Consider the following 20,064-nt stretch of genomic DNA (forward strand, 5'->3'; position numbering starts at 1 on the left):
AGCTTGAATGCTTGAAACTGCAATGAGCAAAGCAGTTTGGAATTGTCTTACTGCTTATTTCTTGCCAACTATCAGTGTCAAAAATCACTGCTCTTTGAACTCAAACATATGCATCTGATGCTACAATATTTAAAAACTGATCGCTATAAGCACAGTGTAGTGTTGAACAGCCATACAAGTACACGAGACTGACACTAGTTAGAAATTGTTTGGCAACAGTCTCCTGTCCCAATTGAGCAGCATGGTGTCCCAAATAAATGAAGAGAAACAGTCAGTGTTCTCAATTAATTTTTTTCTTTTAAGAGTTGTCCCAAATAAGTGGCTGCTCAATTAACTGGAATCCACTGTACTTTAAAATCAAAAGTCAGAACTACAGTACAAATTGACTAACTCATCATTAAGCAACAAGAATTTTAGAATAATATTTCTGTAATTGCTTTCAAAGTTATCAAAAATTATGATAAATTCAGTAGAAATATAGTTGTCCACTTTAATAGAAATCTCCTGGGGAAAAATATGGAAATTCACTGATAATTAAAAGCTTCCCTTTATTTAACCTGACATGTCTCTTTAGCTTCTGTATGATCCGTTTTAATTAGTCAATCTCACTCCAAACATATACAAACAACACAACTTTTCTTGAAAAAAAATAACAGTACTAGAAAGCAGCCACGTGGGGAGGCTATCCCTCATTACTTTTTTAATTTATAGCTAAATATAACTGATTGATAAATCTGCAGATGAACCTGAAGTTGGTGGCACAACAAACAGCAAAGAAGTTGTCTATGATAGCAGAATCCTTAAGTATTAAAACTCTAAGTCAATTTCAAACCACAGTCAAACTCTAATAATCTGTCATCTGAACAGTCACGAATCTCAGAAGTTCGGCATCCGTCTTGGTGCTGATTCCTGTGTTTCTTCCAAATTCATGTGAGCGCCAGTTCATGACCTCAACCCTAGCTCCAATGCTCCCCCCCCCCCCCCCCAACCCCTGAAACTGCCTGGGCCTGTTTCTCTCACTCACTTGAAACTAATCAGGTTCACTGAAAGATTTTTTTGGACTACTCTATTATATAAAATGTTAAAGTAGTTTCAGGGCTTCAAATAACAGCCAACAGTCTCAAAAAATCTGGACACCCTTCACTACCATAGTCCTAAGCATGTCACATTAACAGAATTTTACTGTATTTGCCCAAGCTGAAGTAAGTTATTGAATTTCTGAGTGGAAAAATATCTTTGCAGAACATGAATATTGCAGAGTTCAGAAATTACTTAACTGCTCTTCCTCACTGTATGTCACTTTAAACCATGAATCCTAAAGATGCAAGGAAAGTTGTGATAAGGGTCAAGATCAGCCATAGCCTAATAATCCTGGTTCCAAGAGCAAGGATCTATATGCTTTCGGAATTGTTTTCCTCCTGAAGCATGCATTTGTTTTATTACCTTTTCTGCTGTAGTGGTCCATATCTGAGCCGTGCTGAACTCGGGAGCCATCAGCAAGTTGTGCAACAGAGCAATCACCTCTGCTGCCATGCTGTTTGCTACGTGACCACTGATAAAGGGTCTGACTGGGTCTGTCCTAATGGAAAAGATCGAAGAACCAATTAAGTCATGGAAATATATAAAGATTCAATTTATACCATAAGACAATAATATAGGAGCAGAATTAGGCCATTTGGCCCATCAAGTCTGCTTCACCATTTCATCATGGCTGATCTAGTTCTCCTCTCAGCCCCAATCTCCTGCTTTCTCGCCGTATACCCTTCATGCCCTGACCAATCAAGAATCTATCAACCTCTGCCTTAAATATATGTAAAGACTTGACCTCCACAGCTGCCTGTGGCAAAGAAATCCACAGATTCACCACTCTCTGGCTAAAGGAATTCCTCCTCATCCCCATCCTAAAAAGATGCCCCTCTATTCTAAGGCTGTGTCCTCTGGTCTTGGACACTCCCACCATAGGAAACATCCACTCTATCAAGGTCTTTCACCATTTGATGGGTTTCAAAGAGGTTGTCCTTCATTCTTCTGAATTTTAGTGAATATAGACTCAGAGTCATCAAACACTCTTCATTCCATTCAATCCTGGAATCATTTTTGTGAACCTCCTTTGAACCCTCTCCAGTTACAGCACATCCTTTTAAAGATAAAGTGCCCAAGTGCCTAAACCTACTCGCAGTACTCCAAGTGATGCCTCACCAGTGCTTTATAAGGACTCAACATTACATCCTTGCTTTTATATTCTAGTCCTCTTGAAATGAATTATAACATTGCATTTGCCTTCCTCACCACAGATTCAACCTGCAAATTAACCTTTAAGGAATCCTGCACAAAGACTCCCAAGACACTTTGCACCTCAGTTTTTTGTACTTTCTCTCCACTTAGTAAACAGTCAACCCTTTCATTTCTTCTTCCAAAGTACATGATCCAACATTGTATTCCATCTGTCATTTCTTTGCCCATTCTCCTAATCTAAGTCCTTCTGTAGTCTCTCTACTTCCTCGTAACTACCTGCCCTCCACCTATCTTCATATAATCTGCAAGCTTTGCAACAAACCCATCAATTCCATCATTCAAGTCACTGACATGTTATGTAAAAAGAATCCCAACACCCATTTGTCCCAACACCCCTGTGGAACGCCATTAGTCACTGGCAGCCAACCAGAAAAAGATCCCTTTATTCCCATTTTTTGCCTCTTGCCAGTCAGCCACTGCTTTATCCCTGCTAGAATATACTCTTGTTTTACAGTTATTAGAAAGGAAACCAAAGATTAAAGCTGTTCACAACTTCCTTTTAACCAAGTTGCACAGTGCTTCAATTTTCATCCAATTATTAATGAGAAATATGCTCATTATCTTTGGTCAATCTCAGATCCTGATCAAGTTGACATCATTTGGAATATCAAATGTTTTTGGATGGAAAACTTCAATTTTTAATCACTTATTGAATTAATTCATATGAATTCAGGAGCAGAAACTATCATTAGTTTTAATTCCAAATTGCTGGAACAGTCCAATGCCTTTACCAGAAAACAATTTCTATTCCAAAATGCTGCGTTGAAACTTGTGTCAGTATAGAATGCCACAGTTTGCTTGATGAAAATTTCCAGTTATACCAGGTGTCATTTTAAGGTCCATCGAAGTGGACTTGTTGGCTATGAGCAGCCTTATCCTGTAAAATTCTGACTACATACTCCAACTCACAAATGAAGCATAGCTGTTCAGTTATTGCATTGTGAAGATATCTGCCCAGGCTTTTTTCTAGGACTTGAGAAGTAGGAGTAGGTGTCAGATTTGTGTCCAAAGAGAAAGTCTTGAAAGTCCAAGTTGCTGCTCTGTATTTTGCTGTATCCAATTTAATGGGAGGAAGGGAGGCTGATAACTAAAGAACTGGATTTGATATAACGTGGTTGTGCACTACTAAGCTTTGTTTGATGTTTGAGGCTAGATAGGAGCATAACATATACCTTCTGGGACCAAAGCTCTGATTGGAATCCAGATAACAGAAAGTTCTGCAACCAGAGTTATACCACTTAAAATGCAAATGATGTTCATTCACTTATTTATTGTTAATGTAGTCTTAACAAACAGCCAAAGATCGCTGAAGGTGAGTGTTAAACTGTGACACACCTTTTCGTCAAAGCAGCTACAGTTGAAGCTGCTACATGCCTTGCTGTCATCAAGACGGGAAGTGAAAAGATGGTTTTAGTTTAACAATCTCCACTTATGAAAGCAGTTAGCCACTGCTGGCAAGTTATAGTCAGTGTGGTTTCAAGATCCTTAAAAGATTTTGCCTCCATGTTTAAAACATTATTGTTGATATAGATAAATTCATGTCACATGCAACAGTACCATTCTGTGGGAGAGCACTGTTGAGTGTTCTTGGCTTACTATATTTGTCATCATTCCTCAATTTTCCCTTGTACCCAAGTCAATCGATTTTTGATTCCCCCCTTAACACTATATCACAATTACATGATTTATTTTGATTTCATTACGTTTCTAGTTTCCACTATCTGTGAAAACTAGCTACAACTAGCTTCACCATTCAAAAAAGTTTAGTTCAGATACAAATAATCTAATAACTCAATGATTTTTAGCAGTTCTTCTCATTATAACCATTAGGGAGGAGGCAGATGGTACAACAGTCTAAAGACACACACACACAAAGTTTTTAGAAACAGCTTTTCCTCTCTGCCATCAAATTTCTGAATGGCCTATGAAAACATGAACACAACCTTGTGATTGTATTCTCGTTTGCACTATACATTTACTTTTTTATCTATATATTTCTTATGGAAAAAGTCATATTTTATGTATCTCACTGTACTGCTACCGTAAAGTAACAGATTTCACAACTTACTGCATGTCAGTGATAATAAACCTGATTTGGAATAGCTAGAAGAGTCTAATTTTGCCCAAAATCAAGAAAACACCTCAGCTCTATTTCTCTTTTCCCTCTTACTATTTCGTACCTGGCAAGTTCTGCATTTTTCTCTCTGCAAATGGATGTCTGAGCAGTCTTTTTCTTATCGCCAGTTGTCAGTCCACTAATAGCCTCCTGAGCAGCAACATCTACTGGTGGTCCCACACTGACAATTAGCCCTGACTGTGCCCACTTGGTCGCCTTGCGCAAGGCTGCAGCTGCCTCTTCTGTGATAACTTCACAGTATCCACTCTGCAAACCAAAGACACCATTAAACAATATTTTTGTCAACAAACACCTGATTTTTTTTCAAAATTTATGGCATTATCAGTGATAAGTCAGAAGATATGGTATAACAAGTATGTAGTCATTTATAATACAATATTAATTCATGGTGCCTTCAACCATGAACTTCTAATTCCCCAAAAGGAAACACTTCTTTCATGTTTTCATTATCTACAAAGCATTTTATTCGTGTGTTTATTTTTCTTTCATGATCAAACCTTCAATGTCCTTTATCATCCAAGGTTCACTAATCTTGCTATCTTTGCCTTTCATCCTTACTGAAACACATTGGCCCTGAACTCTTAGTAACTGTTTTAAAGAATTCCAATTTAGCAGCTATTATTTTATCACAAGCATCTGCTCCCAAACTCTCTTACATTATTTAAAGTAGCCTTCTCCCAGTTCAAGGCCATATCCCTCTCCACTAATAACTTGAAACTGGCAGAATGGCACTTACTTTTCCCAAAGTGTGGCCTCTCAGGTACTTCCTACCCACTCTGCTTCATGTACTAAGACAAACACCTTGTTTCTAGTAGAATTCCACATAACCGTCTCAAGGATTTTCTTGGACATACGTCCATGTGTGTCAAACTAACATTGATACATGTATGTATTATGTGAATCATATAACTGACAATATATAATGTGTCAATATATGGCAATCCCCATCAACACTGGAAAATTTAAAATTTCCTATTACTATAATATGATTGCTCTTGCATCTTCTTGCACTTTGCTCCCATATCTGATTCTCTAATCCAGGGATTCCCAACTTTTTTAATGTCATGAACCCCTACCATTAAGCAAGGGGTCAGTGGACTCCAGGTTGGGAACCCCTGCTCTAATCCCTGCTTCTATTGGGAACTCTATAGTACATCCCCAGCAAAATGACTAGTTCTCCCTTATTCCAAAGTTCTACCCATATCAGCTCATTGGATGATTCCTCCAGGCTCCAGAATATCGTCTTTAAGAACTGCCATTATGTTCTCCCTTATTAGTGTGAAACTACACCTCTTCTTTAGAAAATGTATTGGGCATTCAATTTGAAGTGCAGCTCTGAACAATGGGTTCCAAAAAGCTGTGAATCCTAGACCAGACAATACTGATTAAAATTCATTTGGATGCCTGTGGTGTGGATACAAATCAGGTGGTGTGATGGTTGTATGTGGTTTCAAAGAAAGCATTATCCATACCTAGTAAATATGGAGTTGTCTTTTCATGTTTGGCACATAAGATATTGAGCCCCATGTAAACCTTTCCACCGAAAGCTTCTCACCATGATGCCTGCTGTACCTTGTTTTCTCAAATAAAGAAGCTGCTTTGTATCTACCAGTAATTTTCTCTGGTGGGTATGTTCATGGAACAACAAGCACAAGAGAGTATTTTTTTCTCCTGCCATAGATTTTGCTGAGGCCACACTGAACCAGAGACTTCAGAGAGACAGGTTCAACTTCCAGTCTATGTAAATGGTGCAGTCATCAGTATACTGTAGCACTAAACTGATCTTCATACAATTCCTTACTTTAGTCATATCTCGATCCATCTTTACTACTTTCTCCATGTTGGCTCCAGTGCCCAGTCGGAAAGGACGTCCTTCTGAACTACTGTAAAGGAATGGACAAGATTATTACATGATAGTTCAAGTAAACCTTATTTTACAGCTGAACTGTCATCTTACTTAACACAATTTCTTTCCTTTGCACAACAAAGGAAATTATCCAGCACATCTAAAATTGCACTGGACTGGCAGCAAGTAATAACTTTAAATGCTACTAAATTAGAAAATAAAATAGCCTCAACTAACTCAAAAACACAACAGATTCTGCAGTCTTTGGAAATCTTGAACAGCACAGACAAAATGCTGAAGGAATTCAGCAGATCAGGCAGTATCTCTGGAGAGGAATAAACAGTTGATGTTCTGAGCCAAGACCCTCCATCTGGACTAGAAAGGAAGGGAGAAGAAGCCAGAATGTGTGGGTGGGTGAGGAAAGAGGGAAGGTTGACAAGCTTGCAGGTGACAGGTGAAACTAGGTGAGGGAAGGCGCAATGATACAAGAGTCTGGGAGCTGATAGATGGAAGAGGTGAAGGGCTGAAGAAGGAACCTGATAGGAAAGTAGAGAGGGCTATGGGAGAAAGGGAAAGAGGAGGGGCACCAGAGGGAAGTAATGGGCAGGTGAGGAGTGGAGAAGGGAGAGAGGAGAACCTGAGAGGAATAACAAAAGAGAAGGGCGTGGAGAGAGAAATTATCAGAAGTTAGAAATCGATGTTCATGCCATCATGATGGAGGCTGTCCAAATGGAATATGAGGTGTTGCTCCTCTAACTTGACTGTGACTTTGTCATGGCAGTATGGGGGGTTGGGTTATGGACAAATTTGTCAGAATGGGAATGGGAAGTAAAACTGAAATGAGTGGCCACTGGGAAACACCACTGGGAAATGCCAAACAGAGTAGCGAGCGGTGCTCAATGAAGCAGCCCCCCGAATCTAAATCTGATTTCCCATTTCACTCTGGATTGCGGTGTTAGACAAACTTTATACCTATACCAGTGGTGGCTGCCAAATTAAATGCAACTCCATTCATTTAATAGGTTGGCTGCTTTTGATTTTGAAAATGCAGATTATTTTTAAAACTTCATTTTAATTCATAGCAAGCAATTTTTTATATAATTTATTTTTCCTGATTTTAAAAAATTAAGTACTATTTAAAAGCTCAAATGCATTTGGCAGCAGCAAGCTGTCTAAAGACCAATTAGACACAGCGGGGAGCATGGTCTGAGACCTATTTTCCCCTTCATATGGCTCTTTCTTGATGGGTGGCCAAGGCAGTCAAGACTTGAATAGATTGAATTGACTTTATTTCTTACATCCTTCATATCCATGAGAAGTAAAATTCTTTACATTACGTCTCTGTCTAAATGTGCAATTTATAGTAATTTATAATAAATAGTTTGATTGGTCTTGCTGGGTCACAAAGGGAAGTATGTCTACTAAGCTAGGAATAGCTGAGTAGCTGAGTGGGAAGTGACCAAAATTTGGATCAATCAAGTAACTTGATTCAAAGTTAGGAGGAATATCATTAGCTTATCTGTGATCAGGTACAAGCTACAGCACTGCCTACGTTCCAATAATGGTCTCTAGGAAGTTAACAGACGTTAGCTGGGGCAGTTTTAGGGACAAGACAAATGAGCTCCCACTTAGGGAAAAAAAAATCCTCAAGATATCAATGATTTGTTCTGGAAATCAACTGTCATTAAGGCATTGATTTTGAGATTGACATTCTGTGTTAAGTTAAATGGAAAAACAATATTTTTGCAATTAAGAGGTGATTTAATTGCAGCCCTTGCCACTAATCTCAACTACATTGCCTGCCGGTCCGATATTCTGGTCTAACCAGCGGGAAACTTCTGCAGGAAATACTACAGTCAAAGCCAACACAGTATATTACAAAAAAATTCAGGAGCAAGGCGAAAATAGTAGGAAATGAGAAGACTTGTGCACTTACCTAAGTAATGGCTGTAGAACTTCATGGGATGATTGATCTTCACGTTTATGAATTAAGATTGAGAGCTTGCCATCAATTGCCTCACTTTCCTCTCCACTATCTTTGTCTGCTTTCATTGAGTTTTTTGGGCTTGATTTTGCAAAAGAACCACCGGCTTCTGATGTGCTTGGAGACAGCACAGTTTGACACCCTGCATAGTGTTAAATGTTCAGATTCTGAAATATATTATTCTGTTCATAAGCATATCATTATTGTTCTACTGATTTGCCAGCTTTTCCACTATCCAATATATCTATCTATTCAATTTCTTTACTTTACACTATTTAAGACCCACTATGAATTATCTACTAAGAATTCAATGTCAGTTTTCAAACCCTTGTCAACATTAACACCCATCAAGAAATAAGTAAACTCTGCTATGGACTGTCCCAAATACAGCTGCTAAAGGAGGATGCTTGGACATGGGGCTCACAACCTCATTCTGTAAAAACCCAGAGCAACAGAAATGCCAACATAAGTTCCAAAGATCTCATTCCTGGGAGAGGAAGAAACTTGGAAGATTGGCCCAAGACAGAAGTCTTTGACAAGCTGCAGCCAGCAGCTTGTGCCCCCACTAGAGGTGATGGGCTTAAGTAGTTGTTAACATTTTATCTTTATGGAGCATTCATATCTGTTCAATCTTTGCTAGAATAAGAGGATTGTCGCAAAAGCTTGCTTCAGCGCATTTGACGTGCTAAGAGGAGAAATGTGCCCCTGATTAGCATTTTATAAACCTCTACAAATTCTGTATAGACAAACAACTCCCCCTTATAGGATAGGCCTCAATTATAAAACCCCTCATACATTACTGTACTACCAGTCTGTCTCAAGAACAATGGTGGCTGCATTGATAGTGAATAAATGTTGATTCTGAAGCCCAACAAGAATAAAAATAAGAAAATGATTCTTTTTAGGTAAGCAACACACCAAGTCCCCTGCACTTTGGAAGTACATTTCTGCAAATATAAGGCCAAAATCACAATATTCATGAAGATAAGCAGATCAGGGTGCACCTGATCAAAGACAATATTAACACATTTGCTTCATAGACATTCTAACTTTATTGTTATTTAGATATGTTTAAGTACAATCTAAAATCCTAATTTGAATTGAGAACGCAGCAATCTCCTCAACCCTGCCATCTGTCTTGGCCAGTGTCACAACAGAAGATGTTTGTTATTTACTAACAATCTATTTAACATAAAAAAAAAGCACACTAATCATGAACTAGTGTGCTCATAGCCAACAAAGTCTTCTCACAATTAGAATAATACAAGACTGCAGAATGGTCAAAGTATAGAAGTAGGCTCATCATGCTCATGATGAACCTCTCCCAGACTGACTCTCTGGCCCTTTCTCTGCAGTCTTGCAATTTTTACTTTAGCCTAACAACACAAGTAAGAAGCAAGAGTCAGCAACTCAACCCCTCAAACCTGCCCTGCCACCGAGCATGCCAATGGTTGATTTGTCCCAGGCCTCATCTCTGCTGTTTCTCATAGCTCTTAAATTTCCTTGATAATTCAAAAGTTTATTTGTTTTCTCTTCAAATACTTCCTGTATTTGGAAGTACAGAATCTGGAAGAATATGGAAGAATCTGGAGTACTCTATGAATTGCTTTCCGTAGCTAACCTTGCCAACCCGATTAACCCAATCTGCAAAAAGATAACATTTTCTCATACCCCATTACCTGTATCCTTTCCTCCAAGGTGGTTACTGCTCAAGTCTATACATCTTTCCCTTGCTGTTTTTGTACCTCCACCCAAATGGACTCAGTATCTTCTGAGCACATTTCATCTCTCTACTAACTGCAACTCTTATTAACAACTCCAGTTCACCATATTTTCCCTCCAAGAAAATCAATATCCCTGAATATTAAATTCCCAGTTCTGATGCCCTTGCAACCATGCCCCTGTAATAGCCATGAGATCACAACTGTTTACTTCAATTTCTGCCATTATTTCACTACCCTATTACAAGTACTTTGTGTATTAAGTCTTTAGGCTCATCTTTAATAGAGTCATAAAACAATACAGAAACACGCCCTTTAGCCCATCTAGTCTGTGCTGAACTATTATTTTGCCTAGTCCCATCTACCTGCATCTGGGCCATAGCCCTCTGTACCCTTCCCATCCATATTATCTGTTCTAAGTTCTCTTAAATGTTGAAATCAAATCCACATCCACCACTTCCACTGGCAACTCCTTCCCCACTCACACCACACTCTGAATGTACTTACTCTTCATGTTCCCTTTAAACATTTCACCTTTCACCCTTAACCCATGACCACTGGTTCTAGTCACCTCAGTGAAAATAGCCTGCTTGCATTTACCCTATCTATGCCCCTATAATTTCGTATACCTCTATCAAATCTCAGCTATTTCTCCTATGCTCCAGGGAATGAAGCCCTCACCTATCTTATTTTTCTTTGTACAATTAACCAATTTCCTTTCACCCCAGATTCCCCTGCCATTTCTTTTTTACTCTACTGTAGCGATGTGCTACACACAGCACTGAAATAACAACATGCAGTCGGTAAGTTATTTTGAGACTAGTTTATTCAAACTTCACGGCGCTGGCATTTAATCCCTAGTGCCCGCCCTCTCTGGGCGGAAATGACATCAGGGGTGCATTACCAAAGTCTCCCCCCGCACGCTGGCTATTTGTGAGCTGGTTCACCTGTGCAGAAAGTGGGTCATCACATAACCCCACCCCCCCGCAGAACCGGCAATACACCCTCCAATGTCCACAGTCTGGATCAGCCTCTGTTTGGGAGGTCTACCTCTGCGCCGCGGTGCCTGAACCTCGACCGGCTGCGCCAAGTCCACATGGGCTGGTTTGAGTCAGTCCACCGTGAAAACTTCCTCTTTCCCCCCAGTGTCCAGAACGTACGTGGACCGGTTGTTGTTGATCACCTTGAACGGCCCCTCGTACGGCAGCTGTAGCGGTTCCCAGTGTCTGCCCTTTCATAAAAACACAAACTTACAGTTCTGCAGGACTTTGGGTACATGGGTTTGGGTCCGTCCATGCTATGAAGTCGGTACGGGGGCCAGGTTGTCGAGCCTCTCGCATAGTCTGTCCAGGACTGCTGCTGGTTTTTCCTCTTGCCCCCTTGGGGCTGGTATGAACTCTCCTGGGATGGCCAGGGGAACACCGTACACCAACTCAGCCGACGAGGCGTGCAGATCCTCTTTGGGCACTGTGCAAATTCCAAGCAGGATCCAGGGAAGCCCGTCCACCCAGTTAGGTCCTCTCAGGCGGGCCATGAGAGCCGACTTCAAGTGGAAGCGTTCCACTAGTCCGTTCGACTGTGGGTGGTAGGCAGTAGTGTGGTGTAGCTGCGTTCCCAACAGGAGGGCCACAGCCGACCACAGGCTGGAGGTAAACTGGGCGCCTCTGTCGGAGGTAATGTGGGCCGGTACCCCGAAGCGTGCTACCCTGGTTGCAATCAGTGCTTGGGCGCAGGAATCGGCAGATGTGTTGGTGAGCGGGACCGCCTCTGGCCACCTCGTGAACCGGTCTACCATAGTTAGGAGGTACCGCGCTCCTCGGGACACTGGTAGGAGGCCCATGATATCAACATGAATGTGGTCGAACCTCCGGTGGGTGGGTTCGAACTGCTGCGGCGGGGCTTTAGTGTGCCGCTGCACCTTGGCTGTTTGGCACTGCGCGCACATTCTGGCCCATTCACTGACCAGCTTGCAAAGTCCATGCACGCGAACTTGCTGGAGACCAGCCGGACGGTTATCCTGATAGATGGGTGTGCCAAACCACGTATGGAGTTGAAAACTCCCCGCCTCCAGGCTGCCGGGACGATGGGGCAAGGTTGGCCAGTAGCCATGTCGCACAGGAGGGTCCACTCACCTGGGCCTACAAGAAAGTCCTGCAGCTGCAAACCCGAGACTGCAGTGCTGTAGCTGGGCATCTTGTTGTCTGCCTGCTGCGCCTCTGCCAGTGCTGCACAGTCCACCCCCAAGGGACAGGGCCTGGACAGCTGGTCTGGAGTGTGTGTCCGCCACGATGTTGTCCTTTATCGAAACATGCTGGTTGTCCATCCTGTACTCGGAGATGTAGGACAGATGTCGCTGCTGTTGAGCCGACCAGGGATCGGACACCTTCGTGAACGCGAAGGTCAATGGTTTGTGGTCCATGAACGGCCTGCCTTCGAAGTAGTACCTGAAATGCTGAATTGCCAGATACAGTGCCAACAGCTCCTGGTTGAAAGCACTGTATTTGAGTTCTGGTGGTCGTAGGTGCTTGCTGAAGAACACCAAGGGTTGCCAGCGCCCCTCGATGAGCTGCTCCAGCACCCCACCGACTGCTGTGTCGGATGCGTCCACCGTGAGTGCGGTCAGAACGTCCGTTCTGGGGTGCACCAGCATCGCGGCATCTGCCGAGGCTTCCTTGGCTTTAACAAAAGCGGCCGCGGTCTCCTCATCCCAAGTAGTGTCCTTGCCTTTACCCGACATCAGGGTGTACAAAGGGTGCATGATATGGGCTGCTGAGGGGAGGAAACGGTGGTATAAGTTCACCATACCAATGAACTCCTGTAGGCCTTTGACTGTGTTGGGCCGGGCAAAGTGGCAGATCGCGTCTACCTTAGCGGGCAGAGGTGTTGCCCCGTCTTTGGTAATCCTGTGGCCCAAGAAGTCGATGGTATCGAGACCGAACTGGCATTTGGCTGGGTTGATCGTGAGGCCAAAATCACTCAGGTGGGAGCAGAGCTGGTGGAGGTGGGGCAGATGCTCCTGGCGACTAATGGTGGCTATAAGGATGTCGTCTAAATAGATGAACGCAAAGTCCAGGTCGCGTCCCACCGCATCCATTAGCCGCTGGAACGTCTGTGCAGCATTCTTCAGGCCAAATGGCATTCTGAGGAACTTGAACAGGCCGAACGGGGTGATGTGCCATTTTGGGGATGTCTTCAGGGCGCACCAGGATTTGATGGTATCCCCGGACGAAGTCTACTTTGGAAAATATTCTTGCCCCGTGCCCAGCTGCTTTGGGCACCATGTGCGGGGGGAGGCCATTGGGCTGTTGGACCTCCGTATGATCCCCAATTCCTCCATCCTCTTGAACTCCTCCTTCGCCAGGCTGAGCTTTTCTGGGGGAGCCTTCGTGCGCGGGCGTGGAGGGCTGGTCCCTTGGTCGGGATGTGGTGCTGAAAGCTGTGTCTGGACATGGCTGCTGTGAACTGCAGTGCCAGAATCAATGGAAAATCCGCCAGGATTCTGGTGAATTTGTTGACCGACAGTGTGATGGAGTCCAGGTGTGGGGCTGGCAACTTGGCTTCACCCAGGGAGAACGCCTGGAAAGTCTTGGCATGTACCAGTCTTTTCCCTTGCAAGTCGACCAGCAGGCTGAGCTCGCAAGAAGTCCGCCCCCAGGAGTGGTTGGGCCACTGCGGCCAGTGTGAAGTCCCACGTGAACCGGCTGGCGCCGAACTGCAGCTGCACTGTACAGGTGCCGTAGGTCCGTATCGTGCTGCCATTTGCAGCCCTCAGGGTGGGTCCTGGCTTCCTGTTGCGGGTGTCGTACCCTGTCGGGAGCAAGACGCTGATTTCTGTTCCGGTGTTGATCAAGAAGTGGCGTCCCAACTGTTTGTCCCACATGTACAAGAGGCTGTCCTGGTGACCCGCCACCATAGTTATTAGTGGCAGCTGGCCCTGGCCCTTGCAGGGCGGGCGACAACCGCGGGCTTTTGTGCCACACCATTGGTGGTAGTAACACCACTGTTCACTGTCCTCTTCATTCCTGCCTCTGTGTTGTGTGCGCCCCCCTGCCGGGCCTGGTCTGGTCCACTGTTGGGCGCATGGCCTGGTAATCTAACCGACGGACGTCATGCTTTCCCTCTTGGTTTTCCACAGCACGTCTGTGCAGGCCGCCACCTTCTGGGGGTTGCTGAAATCTGCGTCTGCCAGCAGCAGATGTATGTCCTCGGGCAGTTGCTCTAGGAACACTTGCTCGAACATGAGGCAGGGCTTGTGTCCATCAGCCAGGGACAGCATCTTGTTCATCAATGGTGATAGCAGTCTGTCTCCCAAACCGTCCAGGTGAAGCAGGCCGGCACTCCACTCACGTCGTGAGAGGCCAAAGGTCCCAATGAGCAGCGCTTTGAATGCTTCATATTTGCCTTCTTCTGGGGGTGACTATATGAAATCCGCAACCTGGGTGGCCACCTCCTGGTCAAGGGAACTCACCACGAGATAGTAACGCGTGGAATCAGAAGCTATCTGCTGAATCTGGAACTGGGCTTCTGCTTGGCTAAACTACACGCATAGTCTCACTGTCCAGAAAGTTGGCAGTTTTAGCGAAACTGCATAAACAGATGAAGAGTCCGTCCTCTTTGGTCCAAATCCCATTTGGACCGTCGGGATCACCAATGTAGCGATGTGCTACACCCAGCACTGAAATAATGACACACAGTCGGTAAGTCGTTTCGAGACTAGTTTATTCAAACTTCGCGGCGCTGGCATTTAATCCCTAGCGCATCGCCCTCTCTGGGCGGAAATGACGTCAGAGGTGCATTACCAAAGTCTCCCCCCGTGCACTGGCTATTTGTGAGCCGGTACACCTGTGCAGAAAGTGGGTCGCCACACTACTATACTTTTTGTTTCTGTTGTTGGTTTTCTCCCGCAGGTCATCATGCTTAGGTTTCTATCAACCTGTCACTCTAGTTTAAATACTTCCCAATCTAAAAAGAATGTTCTTAATCTTAGTGTGCCCTCTGGGCCTTTGTAAAGCCTTCCTATATCATGACATCCAAGAACTGAACACAACACCTCAGTTACAACCAGACCAGCTACTTAGAAAGGTTTAGCATAAATTTCTGTCATTGATAAAATCTGTAATTGTGACGTTCAACAAGCACTACCACTTTCAGTAATTTGTGCATGCAAACCCCAAGGTCATCTGCTTCAATCCTTTCTTTGGGCAGAATCCTTTCTCCTATATTGCTCTTCCATATTCTTCATACCAAATTGCATCTTCTCATATTTCTCCACATTAAGCTTTCTTTGCCGTAAGTCTGTCTCATCAGTCTGATGAAAGACCGTGATTATGTTTTTCAATTCTATTTATGGATAACCAATGATGGAAGGTAAAAGGTTGAATTGAGCAAGAATGAACATTAAAGAACTGTAGTCAATTCCAGGGTAAAATGCTTTAGAGGGCTTTCAAATTAATAGACGTCAACTTTAAAATTTCCCTTTTAGCTGTACTCTACTAGCTGCCAGTTAACTTACCTGGTACAACATAGTCAGCAAGTTTAGCTAAAAGAAGTGATGCAATATTTGAAGCTGGATCACCAGGATCATCTTGTTCATTTTCCAGGGAAGGTACAGAGTAGCTCCATGGAGGCAGCTCCACATTCCCACAATCTTCCACACTCATGAGAGGCAAGGCAGCACGGCACAGTTGAAGAATGATGAGCACCAGCTTGGGAGACGGTCGCTGGTCCAACAATAATGAAAGTAGCTTGGACACACATGCAGGTTGGCTGAGGATTGCTTTACCAATCTGACTTCTAACAAGATCATCAAAATTAAAAAATCAGAATTAATTGAGCAATTTCAACAGTTTCCAAACATTAGGATAAGCATAATACATAACGATAATCTGTGCATGAAAATGCATGCTGGTATATCAACACTTGACATCCTAACTTACTCACTTTTAATAATGTTGAATAAAATATGGAAAAACACCTGTAACACTAAATAATAGTAACACAACTGATTTACAAATATGTTAATTATCAGCAAACTCCATTAAAACAATATCTTCATATTCTGTAATGATCAATAAACTAATTGTTTGGAATCAAATGCCCTTGTCTGGTGTCTCAGGGTTGGGTGTGTTTGCAACCATGCCACCTCCTTCTCTTGCACTCCTTTGCCACCTACCCCACACCCCTCCTGTAGAATTCCACTCTCACCATCCTAACATCCTTTTTTCCTGCCAGATTTATTAATTTGCTCTCTGTGCCACGTTGACAAATAAAGTATTATGTAAAAGTCTTAGGCACCCTAGCTACTACATGCATTTGCCCAAGACTTTTGATCAGTATAGTAAAGCTTGCACATACAAATAGGTGTTTGTGAGGCCGGCAGGATGAATTTGTTGGCTTATATGGGGATTCAGGCATTTTCAGCTGGGTGGTAACATCTGAATGATTGAATTAAATGTGCTGTTTTAATAAAAGGTTGCTCCTGGTTGGCTTACATTTATTTAAGTATATTGCTGGGGGACTGATTATCCAATTTGCAAGCTATCTTGGTTACAAACAGATCTCAGGAACAGAACCCTGCCATAACCTGGATAAGATTTGCATTAAGATTAATTTCAATTGCAGCCATGGAAGCATTTTTAATCCTCTTGACTCATTCATTATGCTTTGGTAATTGTGCTACAAACATAATACAGAAGCATAGATGATCAGGTTTTTGGAAATTTTCTTTAACAGTACATAAACAATGCTGAATGCAATGCCAATCAAGCATGGAGTTCCTACCTAGAAAGATCATTTAAAAGGCTGAGTACATCTTGCAGTGCATCATTCCCTGCTGCTTGATTCCCACAGCTTTCAGTGGCACGGGCAAGATGATTTGTCAGCAGGCTTGACACCTGACGGGCCAACCCAGAATGGACTGCATTTGTTGATACACCTGGAGGGAATTGGTGGAAATATAAGATACAGTGCATTAAAAGAAACCAACAATAGTAGAGAAGGCCCTAATACAAATTGGCAGTAAGTGCTGTGCTTCAAATTCATGAAGCAAAAAGTTTATAGATTTTGAAAGACTGTTTTGATAACTAAATTCAAGAAAACCTATTTTTAGAAAAATCTTCCGATTTAGATGTTCCAGGGTATAAAATAATCAGATTTGTATGCATTAATTCCATATCCCTCTATACTATGATCAGATGCCCATCCAGATTGCTCAAATGTTGTTACTATCCCTGTGTCCATCTCCTCCTTTGGTAGCTCATTACATAGAAAACCTACAGCACAATATAGGCCCACAAAGTTGTGCCGAACATGTCCCTACCTTAGAAATTACTAGGCTTACCTATAGCCCTCTATTTTTCTAAGCTCCATGTACCTATCCAGAAGTCTCTTAAAAGACAATATCGTATCCGCCTCCACCACCGTTGCCAGCAGCCCATTCCACGCACTGACCACTCTGAGTAAAAAACTTACCCCTGTCATCTCCTCTGTAACTTCTCCCCAGCACCTTAAGCCTGTGTCCTCTTGTGGCAACCATTTCAGCCCTGGGAAAAAGCCTCAACCATCCACATGATCAATGCCTCTCATCATCTTATACGCCTCTATCAGGTCACCTCTCATCCTCCGTCGCTCCAAGGAGAAAAGACTCAATTCACTCAACCTATTCTCATAAGGTATGCTCCCCAATCCAGACAACATCTTTGTAAATCTCCTCTGCACCCTTTCTATGGCTTCCACATCCTTCCTGTAGTGAGGCAACGAGAACTGAGCACAGTACTCCAAGTTGGGTCTGACCAGGCCCCATATAGCTGCAACATTACCTCTCGGCTCCTAAATTAAATTCCACTATTGATGAAGGCCAATACACCGTATGCCTTCTTAACCAGAGAGTCAACCTGCGCAGCTGCTTTGAGCGTCCTATGGACTCGGACCCCGAGTTCCCTCTGATTCTCCACACTGCCAAGAGTCCTACCATTAATACTATATTCTGCTGTAATATTTGACCTACCAAAATGAATCACTTCACACTTATCTGGGTTGAACTCCATCTGCCACTTCTCAGCTCAGTTTTGTATCCTATCAATGTCCTACTGTAACCTCTGACAGTCCTCCACACTATCCACAACACCTCCAACCTTTGTGTCGTCAGCAAACTTACTAACCCATCCCTGCACTTCCTCATCCAGGTTATTTTTAAAAATCATGAAGAGTAAGGGTCCCAGAACAGATCCCTGAGGCACACCACTGGTGACCGACCTCCATGCAGAATATGACCCGTCTACAACCACTCTTTGCCTTCAGTGGGCAGGACAGTTCTGGATCCACAAAGCAATGTCCCCTTGGATCCTATGCCTCTTTACCTTCTCAATAAGCCTTGCATGGGGTACGTTATCAAATGCCTTGCTGAAGGCACTTCCACATTTAATAATCCGGATTATCAAATTCCAGACACCAATTATTCATTTAATGAAAAATACAATCCTGAGATTTCTTTTAAACCTCATCCCACTAATTTTATGCCCTCCAGTTTTAGACAACCCTAAAGGAGAAAACTGTCTCTGGCTACCTACTGTCTGTGCCCCTCAAAATTTTATAAAACTTTGACAAATCACTTCTCAGCCTTCATTATGCTAGGGAAAACAGACCATGTACATTCAATCCCTTCAATCCAGGCAAGTTTCTTTGTGAATCTTTTCTGCACCCCTTTTTGGTTTGATCACATTTTTCCTGTATTACAGAGACAAGCAGGTCTACATCTACTTGAACTTTCAACTGCAGCCAGGGTTTGAAAAGTCAAAAAAAAACTGCAGTTACTAGAGATCATTGACCTGAAAAGTTAATTGTTTGTGGTTGATCTGCTGGATGTTTCTATTATTTTCATCCATATCCTATGCTTGCATTGATATGATTTAGTAGCCTTCACAGGTAGTGCTTCACAGTTATTCAACCAAGTATAAAGCATACTTGAAAGTACTGTGGAGGTGGTGGGGAGAGAAGGAATACCTGTAGCAACCACTTACATCAATGTTAGAACTGTAGCTACCGGATGGGAAAAATTCGCAAAGTATATAGGATACAAGAAATTGACCATCAGAAAATCAATTACTGTCTGTATCAATAAACAAGGGTACTATCTTCCAATTAATCACTAATAACTCTTTTGTTCAATGAAAAGGTATGTTTAAGTTCCATTTTAAGTGATTCTAAATGAAGCACCATAATACTGCAGATTATAAAGTGAAGTCAAAGAGTGTTAATGAGGTAAATAAGAAATTGATTACCATTAGTTTGGCTTTAAAGAACAAACAAGATTCAAAGGAATACAAAGCTACGAACAAGGAGATTAAAACTGCATTCACGCAGGAAGCTCACCTTCTTCTTTCTCCCACTCCACACAGCGATTAGCAAGTACCTGGAAGGCAGCCCAGGCCATGGTAGCAACCTTCTGCTTCCTTGTTTGTTTTTCACTTGAGCTACTTTCTCGTTGGCTTGTCAGGCTGCAGAGTCTGTCCATGAGCTGCACCAATCCACTTCGCACCAGGCACTTCTCTTCACTCCTAAGCACCCACAAAAAGAACCATATTCAAGACATACAGCAAAATATCTGGAATAAAAAGTGTATAACAAAAGGTAAAATTAACCCATTGATACAATCAGCAGCTAACAGCAATGCCAAATAAACTGCAGTTCTTCGAGTCAAAAGCACAACAGCATTTTCCATACTGTATTTGTGTGAAACCCAGACGAATAATTGCAGTTTTTAAAGTGTTACGAAGGATGAACAGCTATGATGGGCAGAAGGGGGCAGGGTTGCCCATGTCCCACTCCCCTGGGAGAATTACAAACTGTTACTGTTACCATGCTGCTCATGAGAGAGAATGAGAGAGACACACACAGATAAGAGGAAAACAAGTTGGAACATCTGCTGTTGATAAGAGGGAAGAGAGGAGCCACTGAACTATTCCGTTCATTAAAATTCCTCAGTGGACAGCCAGAGTGGACTGGTTTGATGGGCTAAGCCATTCAAAACTGATTGACTCCTGAGACCCCGTGAGTAGGGATAAAAGTGAGGTCTGGGGAGACA

The 20,064-nt window shown here is 42.8% G+C and overlaps 1 protein-coding gene across 1 annotated transcript in view; it reads right to left on the minus strand.

Annotated features, from left to right (window-relative positions):
• The window catches only part of LOC132404022 (probable E3 ubiquitin-protein ligase HECTD4), a 314,805-nt gene that overhangs the window by 102,685 nt on the left and 192,056 nt on the right, over positions 1-20,064 (minus strand). The window contains exons 34-40 of the mRNA XM_059987975.1: positions 19,353-19,537; positions 16,764-16,917; positions 15,496-15,776; positions 8,215-8,404; positions 6,234-6,315; positions 4,476-4,678; positions 1,444-1,579 (exon numbers count right to left, since the gene is read on the minus strand). Coding sequence (XP_059843958.1) covers positions 1,444-1,579; positions 4,476-4,678; positions 6,234-6,315; positions 8,215-8,404; positions 15,496-15,776; positions 16,764-16,917; positions 19,353-19,537 — 1,231 coding nt within the window. The remainder of the gene's footprint in view (positions 1-1,443; positions 1,580-4,475; positions 4,679-6,233; positions 6,316-8,214; positions 8,405-15,495; positions 15,777-16,763; positions 16,918-19,352; positions 19,538-20,064) is intronic.

The sequence above is a fragment of the Hypanus sabinus genome, chromosome 13, assembly GCF_030144855.1.
Source record: "Hypanus sabinus isolate sHypSab1 chromosome 13, sHypSab1.hap1, whole genome shotgun sequence".
Taxonomy (NCBI): Eukaryota; Metazoa; Chordata; class Chondrichthyes; order Myliobatiformes; family Dasyatidae; genus Hypanus; species Hypanus sabinus.